At 45.5% G+C, this 16814-nt stretch overlaps 1 protein-coding gene across 4 annotated transcripts in view; it reads left to right on the top strand.

Annotated features, from left to right (window-relative positions):
• The first annotated feature begins 3018 nt into the window (after positions 1-3018).
• TAGLN3 (transgelin 3) overlaps positions 3019-16814 on the top strand; it is a 15880-nt gene continuing 2084 nt past the window's right edge. The window contains exons 1-4 of one of the 4 annotated variants that reach the window (XM_011969723.1): positions 3019-3475; positions 3779-3960; positions 5129-5303; positions 16383-16485. In XM_011969723.1, the coding sequence (XP_011825113.1) occupies positions 3781-3960; positions 5129-5303; positions 16383-16485 (458 nt within the window). In that variant the 5' untranslated portion in view covers positions 3019-3475; positions 3779-3780. Of the gene's footprint in view, positions 3476-3607; positions 3961-5127; positions 5304-16382; positions 16486-16814 lie in introns of those variants that run through there. The other 3 variants (XM_011969722.1, XM_011969724.1, XM_011969725.1) reach the window with 3 other exon arrangements.

The raw sequence follows: 16814 nt of genomic DNA, 5'->3' as shown, positions 1-16814 counted from the left end.
CTTTACCCAAACCAGATTGATCATTCTCTCTATGAAAAAGCTCAAACTCTTGCATGATGTGTGAGTCCATGCAAGGCTGGTTTAATAACCAAAAACCAGTTGCTGAAAGCCAGTTTAACAACTGGCTTTTGGTGGTGGGGTGGAAGCCCTGATTTGTAGCATTTGCTAACATTCACAGCATAAATATTCCTGCCCTGGCTGGTTTAAAACTACATCATGACATCTCTGAATGCAAAGCTGGGAGAAAATGCCCAGTAGCGCACCATCACATAGTATTTACACCATATAGATACAATAAATGCAAATGTCCTCAACATAGGTAACAGTAAAATGTAGCAAAATAAATCAGGAAGTGGTTCATTTTGAGTAACTTTTCTTTGCAATATAATTTATTTAAGAGTAAGTTAACATAACCTAATTGCTAAAAATGACTGAGTTTAGCATCTGTCTCGAAATTCCTGAAAATTTAACCATGGGCACTTGCAAACACACCATTTTATGATCTGGAGCCTGCCTGACATTCTAGCCTCATTTTTCTTTCTATGTTTCTCTTCTCTTTAACCCTGTTTTATTAATACTGGAAGATTTTCACCTTAAATACACTTCTTTTGACAGCAGCATTCCCTACCCCTCTTGCCTCACTCCATCCACCTGGCAAACACCTACTCGTCTTTCAAGACTTAAAATCATCTCATTTATAAACCTTTCCCCTGATTCTTTAACACCCTCCTCCAGGTATTATTGTACCAACCTGAGTACTTCATGCATAATTTTAGCATGACATCTGGCATTTATTGTTTACAAGTTTAACTTTGTTACTAAACCAAATTGTCATGTATCATTTATTTTTGTGTCTCAGCTATACACATAGGCCCTTAAAAAGTTGTTGAGGCCCAGCACGGTGGCTCACGCCTGTAATCCCAGCTCTTTGAGAGGCTGAGGTGGGCGGATCACAAGGTCAGGAGATCGAGACCATCCTGGCTAACATGGTGAAAACCACATCTCTACTAAAAACACAAAAATAAGCTGGTTGTGGAGGCGCATGCCTGTAATCCTAGCTACCTGGGAGGCTGAGGCAGAAGAACCAGGGAGTCGGAGGTTGCAGTAAGCCGAGATCACACCACTGCGCTTCAGCCTGGCCACAGAATGAGTGAGACTCTGTCTCAAAATTTAAAAAAAAAAAAAAAAAAAAAAATTTGTTGAAAAAAATTAACTATAATATGAGTAGGAACTTAGTCAATGAGGGGTTGAGCTGATTTCCACTGTCACCCCTGAGGAGATCAAGCATTTTTTCTCTGAAGACTTCCTCTGGATTTCTGGACACTTCTATGCCCTACTGTGGCCCCTCTCTTTGCCATTGTATCCTCTCTAGAACCATGGGCCCAATCATTTACTTAAAGCACACCAGCTACTCTGTTATAATATGAGGGACTCTTTGGGTACAGAAGGTTTGTAAAACACAGTGTTTAAAAAAAGACAGGCACATGTACATCTTTAGAATTGTTTCAAGCTTTGCATCTCAAACCAATATCTTCCTTAGAGCCATTCCAGCCATGGAAAAAGTTACATGGTTTCTGTTTGGAACTCTGTTCCCTTAGTCTAAGGTTGGAACTAGCTTTATGGCTGCTCCCCAAGATACCAGTGGTGACTTCCATAATTCTTCTGTCAATTTCCCTGCTCTAAACTCTTCCCCTAAGCTCCAAGTGTCCCAAGACAGTGCTGCTGTCTTTTGAGTTTCTTCAACTGATGATTCCGTGCAGCAACAAGACCTGCCTTCGTCAGCCCTTCCCTTGTCTCTTCCTAAACCTACTGCTCTCCTGAAGCTCCTGGTTTTCTGTTTTCAGAGGACTCTCTCCCAGGCCTTCAACGACTGATCACTAAGTCTTTTTCAGGCAAACCACCCACATATCTCCTAAGTAATTAAATTTTCATTAGTCCAGGCACCAGCCGGTAGGAGATTTTTCTCAATACATGTATTATTTGAGGAGTCATTTCCTGCATAGCTTCTAATCAATTTCCCACAGGGACAAAGATCATCATCCCGTGTACCCAGAATTGCTTTATTTAATATGCTTGAGTCAATTTATCAATCTGTTTTCAATGCAAGAATCATATTTTATTCCTCCTCAGTCCAGTAGTTGGCATAAACACTCAGTAAATATCTGTTGAATGAAGAAATGAACCAAAGAAAAAAAAATGTGGGATTTTTTTCTCATGAAAAACACCCAGAGAATTACACAACACCAATGAGACTCAGTCTTTACCCACAAGTGGCTTACAGTCTAGGGGGACAAACTGCCAAGTCCTTTAGCTGTTATAAAAATTTGGGGCCAACTTAGATCTAATGGTTTCTCCTGAGTGCTTGTTTGCTCATGAGAAATATTCAGTTACTACTGACAGTATGTCAGTTGTGCCTTCACGGTCTTTACTTCAGATGAAGTCTTTACATTCTATCGAAACCTTTCAGTCTAAGAGTTCTTAGTAATTGAGTTTTGTTTAATTCATGAAACTTGCCGGGCACAATGGCTCATGCCTGTAATCCCAGAACTTTGGGAGGTGGAGGCGGTCAGATCACCTGAGGTCAGGAGTTCAAGACCAGCCTGACCAACGTGGCAAAAACCCCACCTCTGCTAAAAATACAAAAATTAGCCAGGCGTGGTGGCACGCACCTGTAATCCCAGCTACTTGGGAGGCTGAGGCAAGAGAATCGCTTGAACCCGGGAGGCAGAGGTTGCAGCCAGCCGAGATTGTGCCACTTCAACCTGGGCAACAGAAGGAGACTTCTATCTAAAAACACATAGTAATAATTATAACAATAATTTAGAAAACTTGCTCTTAGTGTCTTTCAATTAAGCGTAGCATGAAAAAAATATCTCCCTTGAATTAGTCAAACGGAGGCACAACAGTTTCAGGATGAAAGTTTCTGGGTGAAGTTGGGCTGGCAGCTGAACAAGTAAATGATAGCAGCTCTCAGTCCCTCCTCTCCCGTCCTGCCAGACAGTTGTTACCTCAGGGCAGGGGGAAACTGGCTTGGCTATTCCTGACAGATGGACAGTCGGTAGAACGGACCCTCCCACAAGCCCTCATCCCCTTGTGCAGCTGCCGGCCTCGTAGACAATCGTAGACAATCGGCTGTCTCCCCAGAAGAGGGAAAGAATTGTGCAGATGAGAAAGAGGCTCTCAGCGGGAGGGAGGCAGGCGGGTTGACTGACACGGGAGAGGGCTGGCTTTTTGGAGGGCTCTTAGCAACGGCCCTCCTTGAGCCATCTCAGCCACGAGAAAATCAAATCAATGTGCCATTCTTCCAGGCACGAGGCAGCAGCAGCAGTTCAACATGAAAGGAGGCTTCCTCCCTGCCTGCTAATTACCTGCTCTTCCCGATCTCACGGTTTCTGCCTTTGCAAAGTGCTACTGAGAAGGGGGAGGAAACGTCCGCCACCCATCCCCCTTGCTGCCTGGGGGTTCATACTTAATTGTGAGCCCATGTTATATCATCTCGTCTCATTGATAGGCGGGATCGAGAGGGGGGTTCCAGCCCCCCTGAACCGGCCGGAGCTTTATTCTAGAGTTACTGGCGCGTGGCTGTGCTTTTCTTTCCCGTTTGTAGGTGAAACCCCATTGGCTTCATTGGCTCCTTGATTTAAACCACGCCCGGCTTTCTGCCCGCTTTGCTGCTGCTGGGCCAGGCTGCCCAGCCATATCCCAGCCCCGTCTGCAGGGAGCCAGAGCCTGCTGCTGCTATTGTGTGGATGCCGCGCGTGTCCTCTCTTCTTTCCAGAGATGGCTAACAGGGGCCCGAGCTATGGCTTAAGCCGAGAGGTGCAGGAGAAGATCGAGCAGAAGTATGATGCGGACCTGGAGAACAAGCTGGTGGACTGGATCATCCTGCAGTGCGCAGAGGACATAGAGCACCCGCCCCCCGGCAGGGCCCATTTTCAGAAATGGTTAATGGACGGGACGGTAAGGCCGGCAGCGATCTCGGTTGCTGGGGCGGTGGGCAGGGAAACCCTCCAGGGCCCTTTCTTTTAACATAAGGCTGCGGGAAGAGCTGCTGTTGGCAAGCTCTGTGTCTCACCAGGAGGGATGGGAATGCCTTTATTTCTTCAGGATTGGAAGATTTGGGCTCCATGCACTATTCCCTAGCTAGCTTGGGGGTTCTCCACTCACCCTAGCATCACATCTCCCTTCTGAGTTGGCAAATTCGAAGCCCTTTTGATTTTTCTAATAAGAATAGAGATAAGTATGTCCTTGTGATTTCCCCAGCCTTCCTAGTGCATCAGCTCTTCTGGGGCCATTTCTTTCCTTAGGGGAACGCGTTGGTTACACAGTAAAACAAAGGAGGGAGGAGGGGGACTAGCCACCTTCACATTCTTGTGGGAGCCATGCCCCCTGGAAGTGTTCAGTGTCTGTTTATTGAGTGGATGGGTCCTCATGAAACTAAAGGGAGTCCTTACTTGTTAACTGCCTTTCTGACCAGATGCTTGTGTGTGTTTGAGGGTTTGAGGGCCGCAGGCTCTGTGATCCAAACAAGCCCATCCTTTCCTGCAGCCTGTGATTTACTGTTACATAACTGCTATCCAGTGCTTCTGCTGGGTTGCCCAGAGCTTGGGTTATATATATATCTGGGAAAAAGGTACCACATTCACTTCTTTTACACATTATTAAAATATATGGGACGAGTAAATTGCAGCCTGCTTCTTATTTGCCTTTTGATAGAAGAAATAATATTAGACTGTATCATTTGAGCTCTGCCAACCTCAGGAGCCACTAAGTCATTCCTCCTTTGAAAGTCTGGAATCACGTCCTCATCACGTCACGTCATTCCCTATCTGTAAACATTCTTTCCCTCCTCCAGAAAAAGGAAGGGAGGAACAGGGAGGGAATGGCGCTCCTGGGCTACAGGAATCTCTGTAGTAAGGAGCAGCGCTAGGAATGGGGTCATCTGGGTCTTTGGGGCTTGGTACAGGTGCCTGGCTACACAGCCCTGAGCCCATGCCTTCCTGGGGCCCATGACTTGCTCCTGCCCAAACTGGATGAGCAGTGCCCCATGTGAGCAGGATTCACTTCTCATTCTTGACCTGTAAATACAAACGGAAACATTGATTCTGTCTCTCCCCTCCCACTTCAGGTCCTGTGCAAGCTGATAAATAGTTTATACCCACCAGGACAAGAGCCCATACCGAAGATCTCAGAGTCAAAGATGGCTTTTAAACAGATGGAGCAAATCTCCCAGTTCCTAAAAGCTGCGGAGACCTATGGTGTCAGAACCACTGACATCTTTCAGACGGTGGATCTATGGGAAGGTAAACAGCCCTCCCGCTTTTGGGATTGTTCTTTTCTTCTTCTCTCCTTTGCCCCATCTCCTTGTAAAAACTGCTCACAGTGTTCTTCCCTGTGCCTGTTGATGTGTGTAAGATGCTCTCAGCTGTTATCCTGGGGGCACTGTTTGCCTTCCCCATTGTTATGTTCTATTAAAAGTAGCTACTCTCTTCTAATGGAACACACACCCTGAGGACACAGAGGGGATCTCAGCAACTAATGTAAACAGAAGCCTCAAGCTAGAGGAAGCTAATGGTGACATACAAGCCTTTTATTCCTCTTACCCCTCCCATAACAAATCACAGTTACCAGAGGAGAAGGGAGGCAGGGGGCCAGTGTGCTTCTCGCTCAGCTGCAGCTTATAGACAAAGCCATCTGGGGCTATTATGTCAATCTGAGAAATAGATAGCACTCCCACCTTTTGTTAAACCATGATCTGGGAGCTTGGTGACTCTGCCTTCCGGACATGCATTCTGCTCACAGTGTGACAAGTGCTTTTTTCCTTCACATTTGTGAATTGACTTGGTGAGGAAATCTTACAAAAGCATAAAAATCAAATCACATTCCTGGACATATTTAATAATCTGCCATTACTGGGGGACATGATGTGAACGGAGACGCTGCCAGAGAATTTGGGAACTTCGGTCATGGTGTCGTTAGTGTCCCCTTTAGCGAAAATGTGTATACCCAACCATGTGACTGTGTTCCTTCTCCACTAGGCCTGCCTGAGGCACCAGGAGATACCAACTAGTCAGAGTAGGACTGTCAGATTGACTCTGCTCTCACATGCTCTTTGTCACTGGCTGTCATTAGTGGCCCAACCAACAGGATCCCCAGGGCAGTGACCCAAATGGCTCTGTTCACAGTGAGAATGGGGTAGCTTTCCCCGATGGAGAGACATAGTATTTTAAAGGGTATTCAGATGACGGTTGAAATAGATCTCTAGCAGAAGACCATTCTACTACTCATCACACTATGATTTATAAAGACACAATGGCCTCCTTAATCCTCGGCGTCATGCAAAGAGCTAGCAATGTGTGTTTCCCTCCTAGGTGAGTGGTTAAAATCCTAAGATGCTAATTAGTTACCTTGTAGTTTGCCATTATTTAGAAATTCAGATATTCAAAACTGCAGGCCAGGCCAGTCTATGGAACTTGCTGTTGAGCCTCCAAATTCTCATGTAATTTCACAGTTGAGATTTGATCCCTGCTTCCTAGATCAAAACTATGATGATTTTTTTTTTCCAGCTAATACAGATAGCTACTGCTTGTTGATGTTTTCCTATGCACTAGGCATTTTACAAGTGCTTTATTGCATAATGCCAGTCAATTCTGCTAACAATCCTATGAGGTAAACGTTTTTTAATTTTCCCATTTCAAAGATGATGAAACTGAAGCTTGCCCATGGTTACTTGTGTCCATGAGAGAGCAGAGCCAGAACTCAAACCTGGGCTCTCTGACAGCAAAGCATAGAGCCTTAACTAGTCTGCCAACCCATTCTTGGGCCAGGAGGCTTAGTTTCCTTCACCTACACCGTGAGTGTGCTGTTGAGTCATAATGGTGACTAGCTGATGAGGATGAAGAGAAGGTGAGGGAGGAGGTGAGGAGGAGGAGGAGGAAGATGATTCAGGGCTGTGTGGGACAGAAGGATGGAGAGTCAGTGTGAATGGAAGGGACCCGGATGAGTCCCCCCCACCCCACCAAGTGCAGGAAGTGTGTAGGAGGAGGAAGAAGCCAGGAGGTCTGTGGGAGGTGAGGATTCTGAGAGCTTTCCTGTCTTCATGCTACTGAGGATGCTTTACTTGCCTCTCTCCCTTTTTACAAAGAACACAAAGGTAAAACTTTACTCCTCAGAGGTGCTCACAGCAAGTGTGGAGGAGTGTAGGGAGAAATGGTCCCTGATGTACACAGTCGGAGGGGGTATATACCACCTGCCCCAGACCTGTGTGTTAGACTCCTCTAAAGGAAGAAGGAGGCCCGGAGGGATGAGTGTGGTCGCCTGAGCCAGGACCATGGACCAGTCAGCTCCAGGGGAACAAGACAGACACTAAGAGTCCCAGCCCCAGGGTAGAAAAGTGGGGCTTTAAAGGAAATAAGAGAGCAGGTCTACTCCAAGGGCAGCAGGACTGACAGGTAGCAGGAAGAACTGTAGGCAGGTCATGCAGTAGGTAGGGACGAAGAGGAGAGCTGTCAATAGGAAAGCAGGTGCTTCGCAGTTTCCAAATGGCCCTGAGAGGGTCTGATGGCCCCCTCCATGGAATGGCAACTGAGGACCGAAGTCCAGGGAGATTTGTTATAGGTTGGAGAGGATATCTGATATTCCCCGGGATACTGTCTGAAGCTTAGGCCAATGCTGGTCACCATGCAATAGGGCAGGAGGTAGAAAAGTGGGTTGCTTTGAGCAGAGAAGCAGGGAGAGGTAGGGGAAGGCTGGCAGTACTGCAGAGCAGACTGAGCAAGTGAGGTTGGGGTCCTTTCTGCAAGAATTGGTTGTCACTCATGTGTGACATAAGAAAACTGGAATCAAAGGAATGCTGCGGGGCAGGGTTGGCACGTGTTATGTGTCTATGTGCATGTGAGGGGATACATGTTTGTGCACACAGCTATTAGACTAGCTGTTTGCTTAGCTTACCACATTCTCCCTACTATTCTCCACCTTGACTGTGGTTTTAATGCTGTCCTCACATATCAACTTACATTAATTCCGGATTCCCCGCACCTTGGTTGTGGTGTCTGTGGCCACTGTGGCTCCAGCCCTCCTTGCCTAGGAGCTTCTTTTCCTCCTCTGCAGGTATTTCATGCCCAACAGCTCTCAGTCTCGCATCTCCCCTACTCAGTGCCTTCTCCCAAGTGAGGGCTCTGCTTGCCCACAGCTGCCCGGTGACTCTCCAGGCTGCCTGGATGTTGCAAATTTGTAAGTCTGGAGAAGCCCAGGCTTGCCAAATGTCTTCTTGTTTAGGCTTCAATCACTTCTACAGGGTGAGGCCCCAGATGTACCACCATCCTTAATCACCCCAGGTGAAATACTTCAAATAGACTGCAGGGTAATTGGAATACAAGATTCAAGGCTTTAAAGTGAAATCCAAAGCTAAATGGTTCAGAAAAACAACACAATCACAGGGACATTATAGACAAAGCTACTGAAGACCCCCTAGGGCAGAGCTGGGGTGACCACTTGCTTTCAGTGATGGAGAAGAAATAGGGTGGCTTAGAGGAATGGAACGGGCCTGGGAAGTCTTCTCGTGAATAACAGAAGGTGAATGGCCTGGCAGATTACTTTTGGATTTGCCATGGGTGCCCTGGAAATGGCAGGGGTGGGGCCATCTCAGCTGTCTATGATTCAGAAGAAAGTACTCTGCAGGTAAGACTTCAGCATCTTTTCCGTGGACAGAAAGTGGGAAAGGGAGAAAAAGCAGAGCAAGAAAGGGAAGGGTGTGTGTAAGAGAGAGAGAACATTTTAGAGCAAGTGGGTGTTCCGGTCTAGTAGCGGGACAGAAAGACTGCAATGTAAGCTTATCCTAGAAGGTATTACAGGAGAGTACAGGCTCCTGAGTCAGAAATTAGACTGCCTGGACAATCCTGTGCTCTACCACTTATCAATTAACTTCTCTAAGCCTCGATATTCTCAGTTGCAAAGTGGGGGTAATCATGTCTATTTCACAGGGTTGATATGGAGAGTAAATGAGATAGTTCATTAGAAGTGCTTAGCCTGGTTCATGATGATAGTAGAGGATAATAAAAGTTGGTAATGTAGAAATTATTATTGTCATTGACTTGTCTTTTCTAAGATTAACAGAAAATAAGGGAGGGAAGAGTAAGTCTGGAAAAACACACATTCTGTCTTAGAACAAATGGACTTAGTGGCCACATACAGGAGCTGGTGGCGTTGCCTGGATGACCTTTGCCCTCTCTGACAGCTGTGGAGCCTTTACTTCATCAGCTGTTCTCTAATACAAATGACCAGACTTTAGGAGTCACCTTATTGAGTTTTTTCCACTTTGTGGTCATTACCCTCTTGATGTCTTTCCCTGTAATTTATTGCTTTACCAATTCCAGACACAGAAGACCCCGCTACACTGGAAAGAGCATGAGTTTTGGAGTCAGGTAGATGGGTTGAAATCTCTTTTGCTACATACTAACTGTGTGACCTTGTTTAAGTTGCTTAGTTTCTCAGAGCCTCAGTTCCCTTCTTGGTGAACAGTCCTAATGCCTCTCTTTTGTAGAATTTTTGTAAGGATTAACTATGTAAAGAAGCTAGCATAGTGCCTGGCTACTAGACACCTAATAAATGTTGGCTCTTCCCCCTACACCATTAGTCATTCAGCAATGATCTTGTTGGTTCATTTGTGTAACCACTTGATGTGCATTGAATGTATAAAATTCTAGAATGTCAGAGCAGGTAAGATTCGCAGATCGATCAGTCTCACGGCTCTTCTTAGTAATCCTACTGAGAAGGATTCTGGACACATGATCATGTCGTGCCTGTTCCCCTCTCCTGATGACTGGGAGTTAGGGAGGCGTGGTTTACACTGGAAGTGCCTGGAGGTTCAAATATATTCCCTGGGAAGGCGTCACTTTTTGTGTCATTCCTCAACAGCAAGAGTGAAGAGATATTTCACACAGCATGACAGATATCTTGGGATCTTGTAAGTAAAGTACCTGTAAGGACTTGAGACATCACAAGTGTCTGCTGCTCGAAGCCTCATTTTCCTTTTTTATTTTTTGAGTCGGAGTCTTGCTGTGCCGCCCAGGCTGGAGTGCAGTGGCGCGATCTCGGCTCACTCCGCCTCCCGGGTTCACGCCATTCTCCTGCCTCAGCCTCCCGAGTAGCTGGAATTACAGGCGCCGCCACTGCGCCCGGCTAATTTTTTGTATTTTTAGTAGAGATGGGGTTCCACCGTGTTAGCTAGGATGGTCTCGATTTCCTGACCTCGTGAACCGCCCACCTTGACTTCCCAAAGTGCTGGGATTACAGGTGTGAGCCACCACGCCCGGCCTTGAAGCCTCGATTTCTATCAGAGCAGCCGTCACTGCATTTATTTCAAGTGGCTGCTGACGATTGTATTTGGTGGGTTTTTCCTTTAGCAGTGGCTCTCTAATGCCAGCATGCATCAGAATCACTAGGTAGGTTTGTTAAAGCACAGACTGCTAAACCCCAACAGCAGAGTTTCTGAGGTATTAGGTCTGAGGTGAGGCCAAGAATTTGTATTTCTTACCAATTCACAGACCATACTGATTCTGCTGGTCTGGGAACCCCATTTTAAGAGGCACCACCCAGAGCAGTGGGAGTCAGGGAGGCAAGCAACAAACATTTATAAAATCCACAGAGCAAACCCAACCTCCCCTCTGATATTTCTCCCTTGACTGTTGCAATATTTTGGTCTCCCTTCACTGGAGAATTGGAAGCTTAGGCCCAAGTTATTATTCAGGGAAATAAGACATGGTTTCATACACGACTGCTTACTTTCTCTGTAAGTCCAAGAAAGATGGAAAAAGCCAGTATTCTAAGAGTCACAAGGCTGAGTCAAGACTGATATATAATAGAAGTACAATAGCTCTGAGACAAAGAACTTTGACTGCAAGACTGATTTTTTTGTATTAAAAGTAGAAATAGAAAGTAGAGACTGCCCAATCCAAGTTGACACACCCAGAGGACTTCTCTTTTACCTTTTTTCTTTATCTTCATCCTTTTCATTTACTTTTTATTTTCATAGACATACATAAGATATCTTGGAAGTAATAAAGAATTTAAGGGAACAAAATCCTTGTTAAAGTATCTTTATAGCATTAAGGATACCTGGGTTGGGGCCTTACAATACAGAACCTCCAGTTCCACACCCCAGGAGTTATAACTTAGTAATGCGGGGTGCAGGATCCCACTTCGAATAACATTACTTTGTGATAATGTAGGAAATAGGGAGCGCTGTGTTGTCAAGTCAAGCTGTCAGTTGCTAGGTGACTCCTGCTGAAAACGCTTGCCAGGTGAGACAGAGAAAGCTACCGTGCCATCAACTCCTTTTTTGTTTAAGACTAATATTTTCAAGCAGTTTTAGGGTCACAGCAAAATTGAGAGGAAGGTACAGGTATTTTCCATATGCCCTCTCTCCCCACAAATGCACAGTCTTCCCCATTATCAACATCCCCCATGAAAGTAGCACATGTTGCAAGTGATCAGCCTACATTGGCACATCATCCAAAATACACAGTTTACATTAGGTTCACTCTTGCTGTTATACATTCAATGCATTTGGCCAAATGTATAATGACGTGTATTTATCATTGCCATATCATATCAAGTACTGCCCTAAAAATCTTCTGCGCTTTGCCTTTTCATCCCTCCCACCCTCAACCCTGGCAACCACTGATCTTTTTACTGTCTCAAGAGTTTTGCCTTTTCCAGTATGTCATAAAGTGGGAATCATACAGTAGGTATGCTTTTCAGATTCCACCAGCTCTTAGATAACCAGACTCTATCTCATTTCTGCTATCCCTCCATCCAGAAAATGACCAACACTTAGCTGATCCTTCTTTGAGGCATGTTTTTCTTTTCTTGGAAGAATGGCCTGGAGCAGTGGCTTTCCAGCTCACCCGAGGAGCCCCAGCAATCTACCAAAGCATCCAGGGTGGCCGTCAGGGAGCAAAGTCATTCCAAGCTGCAGGGCTCTGGGCTGACTTCCAACTTGGAACAGAGTTCTTCTAATTATCGCTTTTACTTTTGACTTTGTGGAAGATATCTCTGAAGAAAGGAGTTATTGCTTAACAAATATTATTTAGTACTTACCACATGGCAGACATGGGGATGTTTTTAAACATTGAAAACCAAAGCTTTAGAGTAGTATCTGCCTGTCCATCTGGCTGCCTCAGAATCATCTCAGGAGGCTGCCCCAGAATCTGAATATTTAAGATTCTCGGGTAATCCTGAAGATCAGTTTAGCTTGCAAATCACCAGGCAACACCTATAACTCTCAAACTTGCCTGAAGATAAGAATCACCTGGGAAGCTTATTAAAAATATGGACTCCCAGAACTTACCAAACCATTCTCTCAGGAGAATGACCTCAAAATGCATATTTTAAAAGAGATGCGCTCCCCCGCCCCCCGCCACCCGCCGGCCAACTCCCATAAATAATCCAAGAAGCTTGGGAAACCCTGCTCTGAAGCAGGCTGTGTATGGCCATTTTTTGTACTTGCACAATTTTGAAGGCTTCGTCATTGGGCAGATATGACGCTTGGTTGTGATATGACTAGTTTAGCTTTTCTTGTTTTTAAATTTATCTCATTTATCTTATTGTTATTTAGAGACAGGGGTTCCCTCTGTTGCCCAGTCTGGAGTGCAGTGGTGCAATCATAGGTCACTACAGCCTGAAACTCCTGGACTCAAGCAGTCCTCCTGCCTAAGCCTCCCAAAGTGTTGAAATTACTGGTGTGAGCCATTGTGCCCAGCCTTTCGTTGTTTTATACTTGGTGCACATCACAGAGCTTCCTTAACTTCAGTGTTTTTTTATGCACTTAAATTTTTGATCCCCAGTTGCAGAAATCGGCTTCTAAAAGTGGCCCTGACTCCTTCTGTGTGCCACTCTTATCCAATGGTACTTGATCTGGGCTTCTGAACTGGCAAAGCAAGACAGGAAAGGCTGGAAAAAGGCCCTCTTCCCATCCTGTCAGTCCAAGAGTGCTGAAATTAGGAAACATAACAAGACTAACGTAACAAGAAAATAAGCTAGATGTGAACTGGTTCCAGAAGGCAGATTTCTGGTCATAATGTTATTTAGAATCTTGGCAATCGTTAATTTAGTGTACTAGTCCATTTTTGTTGCTTTAAGGGAATATTTGAGACTGGGTAATTTATAAGGAGGTTTTATTTTCGCTCATGGTTCTGCAGACCGGACAGGAAGTGTGGTGCTGGCACCTGCTTCTGGCAAGGGCCTCAGGAAGCTTACAATCATTGTGGAAGGTGAAGGGGCGCCAGTATGTGTATGTCACATGGTGAGAGGCGGAGCAAGAGACAGAAAGTAAAGGTGCCAGGCTCTTAAACAGCCAGATCTTGTGTGAACTCATACGTAAGAACTCATTCATTATCATGAGGTCAGCACCAACCCATTCATGAAGGATCTGCCCTCATGACTCAAATACCTCCTACTAAGCCCAGCTCCCACACTGGAGGTCACGTTTCAACATGAGATTTGGAGAGGACAAAACATCCAAACGATATCACTTGGGCAGAACATCAGAAGTGAGGCCCTCACTGCTTTTCTTTGCTTCAATCTTGTTTGGATGAAGATATGGAGAAACCCAGAAAAAAACACTCAAAGACTTACGGACATTGGGGTTAGTGCCCTTGATTCTATAGGGTCTGAAATCTGTGCTCCAGTTTTATCCCCCTCAGTGTGTCTCCTCTGGCCTGGCACAAAACAGCCGTTGTGACCCTTTCAGCTCATCCCTGATCGCTGGTTCCTACTGAGGAATGTGCTTCCTCATCCAGCCTGCAGTGGGCGCCATGGGAGATGGCGGTGTGGCATGGTGGATTGTTCAAGGGCTTTGCATTCAGACAGGTCTGATCTAGAGCTGGGCTCTATTAACTGATTGGGTGACTCTGGGCATGTTAATTAACCTCTTTGAATTAGTTTTCTCATCCACACATGAGGAGGAATAATCCCAACTCCATGAGGTTGAGATGATATATACAGTGTCTACCCTATAATTTATTTATTTATTTATTTATTATTTTATTTTATTTTTATTTTTTGAGACGGAGTCTCGCTCTGTCGCCCAGGCTGGAGTGCAGTGGCCGGATCTCAGCTCACTGCAAGCTCCGCCTCCCGGGTTTACGCCATTCTCCTGCCTCAGCCTCCTGTGTAGCTGGGACTACAGGCGCCCACCACCTCGCCCGGCTAGTTTTTTGTATTTTTAGTAGAGACGGGGTTTCACCGTGTTAGCCAGGATGGTCTTGATCTCCTGACCTCGTGATCCGCCCGTCTCGGCCTCCCAAAGTGCTGGGATTACAGGCTTGAGCCACCGCGCCCGGCCTACCCTATAATTTATATAAAATATCTTGCTTTGGAAAGTTTCTTAAGGAAAAAATTCCAATTTCTTCTTGTCAAATAATGCCTACTTCCCTAGTGGCTTCTTCCTCAAGTGTAATCACTTCCTTTTCCACTCTCCTGGGATGAGGGTGGGTTGTATTGATAGTTCTAGGCTCCTGGATATTTTATCCTAGCCTGCAACTTAGTTCCCTTTGTCCTTTCTGGGTTTATGTAGTAGTCTATAAAAGAAGTGTTATATATAACACTTACATATAAGTGTTAGTTCTTATAAGTTCTTATATATAGTCTTATATTTAAGAAGTGTTGTATAGACTACTACATGAACCCAGAAAGGACAAAGGGAACTAAGTGTTGCGAATTTTCTAGATGCAGGGATACCAGGGATGAACTAGCTACTTGTGAAGGAGTCTGGTTCTATGGTTTAATAAAACTTTGCTTCTTCACCCATTGCTCCAGGGTAGTATCTGTGGCTGAGCTGCTGGATGTCAGGCCCCACATTTTCCCAGATCCTGGACGTATCAGAACAGCTCTTTCCAACTACCAGAAACAAGCATCCGGGGTGCTCTTTGTAAAGAGTAGAGATGAGTGATATAACCTAACCTAAGCCTTCCTTTGCTCAATCATTTCTATAAGTTCCCTTTAATAGCTTGCTGCTTAAGAGCAAGTCCTCTCCCTATCTCTTCACAGAATGAGCCTTCGGAAATCATTACCACATTTATATTTTTTAAAAAGTGTCCCATTATATGGTGACAATTACAGAAATGCTTTCACCTGTGGAAGAGTCATTCTAACAACCATTTCTGTATTTCTTCTTAGTTCTGAATAATCCTTATGCCCTCTCCCTTCCGTCTGCTTCTGAAATACTTCATTCTCCACCTCCCCAGTTATTCCTTGAGTCTGGGATACTATCCATTGACAGCATTTTATCCTTGTGTGCACCACCCAGTCCCACAGGGCCTCAGGATTCAGGCAATCACCCTGTGGTTAATGTGAAGGTGGGGGCACAGGGGAGAGAGAGAGGATCAGCTTTCTCTCTCTCCTCTTCGAATAAATGAAGATCCTGAACTGGACTTCCTCTGAAGGCTTTAATTGTTTATTTTATTACAGTTCATACTCCGTTCTCACTTTCCATCTGCCTTTCCCCTGTAATTCTGTATTCCCCAGAGACTGAGCTGCAGCAGCTGGGCCAAAAAACTGCAGATGGTTCACCAGGTCTAAAGAGAGCCTTAATACTTGCCCTTAACTTTCATAGTTCCCCACCAGGTTAGATGCTGCCTTCCCTTTTGACCCTATGCTTTCTAGCTTTTGTATTCCACACTGGTGCCTTGCATGGACTTTTGATCTGATTCTAAATTGCAGGCCACCCCCACAGTAGCATCGTCTCAGTCTAGGACATGTCAGTCAGCTGGAAGAGAAGAAAGGAGAAAGGATGGGAGGAAAGGTTGACTTGTAGGGCCCAGTTGCTTTCTCCACAGGTTAATGGTCACTGGGCTTCTTAGGTAACGGGGCTCCCCATCCCACTGTGCAGGGGCCACACCGCACATCCTTCTCCCTTGCTCTCCTCCTTGTCACACACAAGCCAGTTGTTTATTGTCTCCATTTAGCTCTTTTCAAGTGGCACAACATAAAGGGCCTATCACTTGTGTCACATTGAGTGCTTTCTGTGTTGATTTGCTGTTCTTCATTTGCCAGACCTCTGGCCCAAAGAGCAAAGCGAATACTCAATTTGATGCACATGGATGATTTTATTTATACAGCAACTATGAATGGATTAGAAACTTGGTATCTCTGGTATGTACCATATAGAGAACAATGAACCAGGTTACCTTTTGTTCCTTTCTGAGAAGTTTGGGTATGGTTGTCTTAGGGCCACTTTGGGAGGTGTTTGACAGCACTGCCCCCTTGAATGTGGTCACGCGCAGCCTTCTATCAGAACTTCCCTCCTGGGTGTCCAGCTGTATCCTTCCAGCATTCCTTGGTTCTGACACGTGCTTAGCTTTAATCTCTTTTTTGGCTTCCAGGGAAGGACATGGCAGCTGTGCAGAGGACCCTGATGGCTTTAGGCAGTGTTGCAGTCACCAAGGATGATGGCTGCTATCGGGGAGAGCCATCCTGGTTTCACAGGTAAAAGTCTCTTCCTTGATCCCTGGCCCACAAGGTGATTTTAACCAGAGGGAGGGTCTGAAGCCTTGGAACTCTACAGAGGCTTTATGTACAAAGCCCCAGGACCAAGCATTGCTGTCTCCACAGCTGTTTCCCCAAAGCAATGAAAGACTGATGCTTCTGTACAGGCCAGTAACCTAGCCAGAGCAGAAATGGTTGGGCCTTTTCTACCAGATACCTGCATCCTCCAGCTCCACTCAGGTTCTGTTTCTCCTGAGGCTCAGCAGGACTGGATGACCTTTCTTGAAGGTGGCTTCATGTCTGAACTTAGTTTTATTATGACTTCAGCC

This window comes from Mandrillus leucophaeus, unplaced genomic scaffold (genome assembly GCF_000951045.1).
Source record: "Mandrillus leucophaeus isolate KB7577 unplaced genomic scaffold, Mleu.le_1.0 Scaffold900, whole genome shotgun sequence".
Taxonomy (NCBI): domain Eukaryota; kingdom Metazoa; phylum Chordata; class Mammalia; order Primates; family Cercopithecidae; genus Mandrillus; species Mandrillus leucophaeus.
This window is presented reverse-complemented; position numbering and strand designations above follow the sequence as displayed.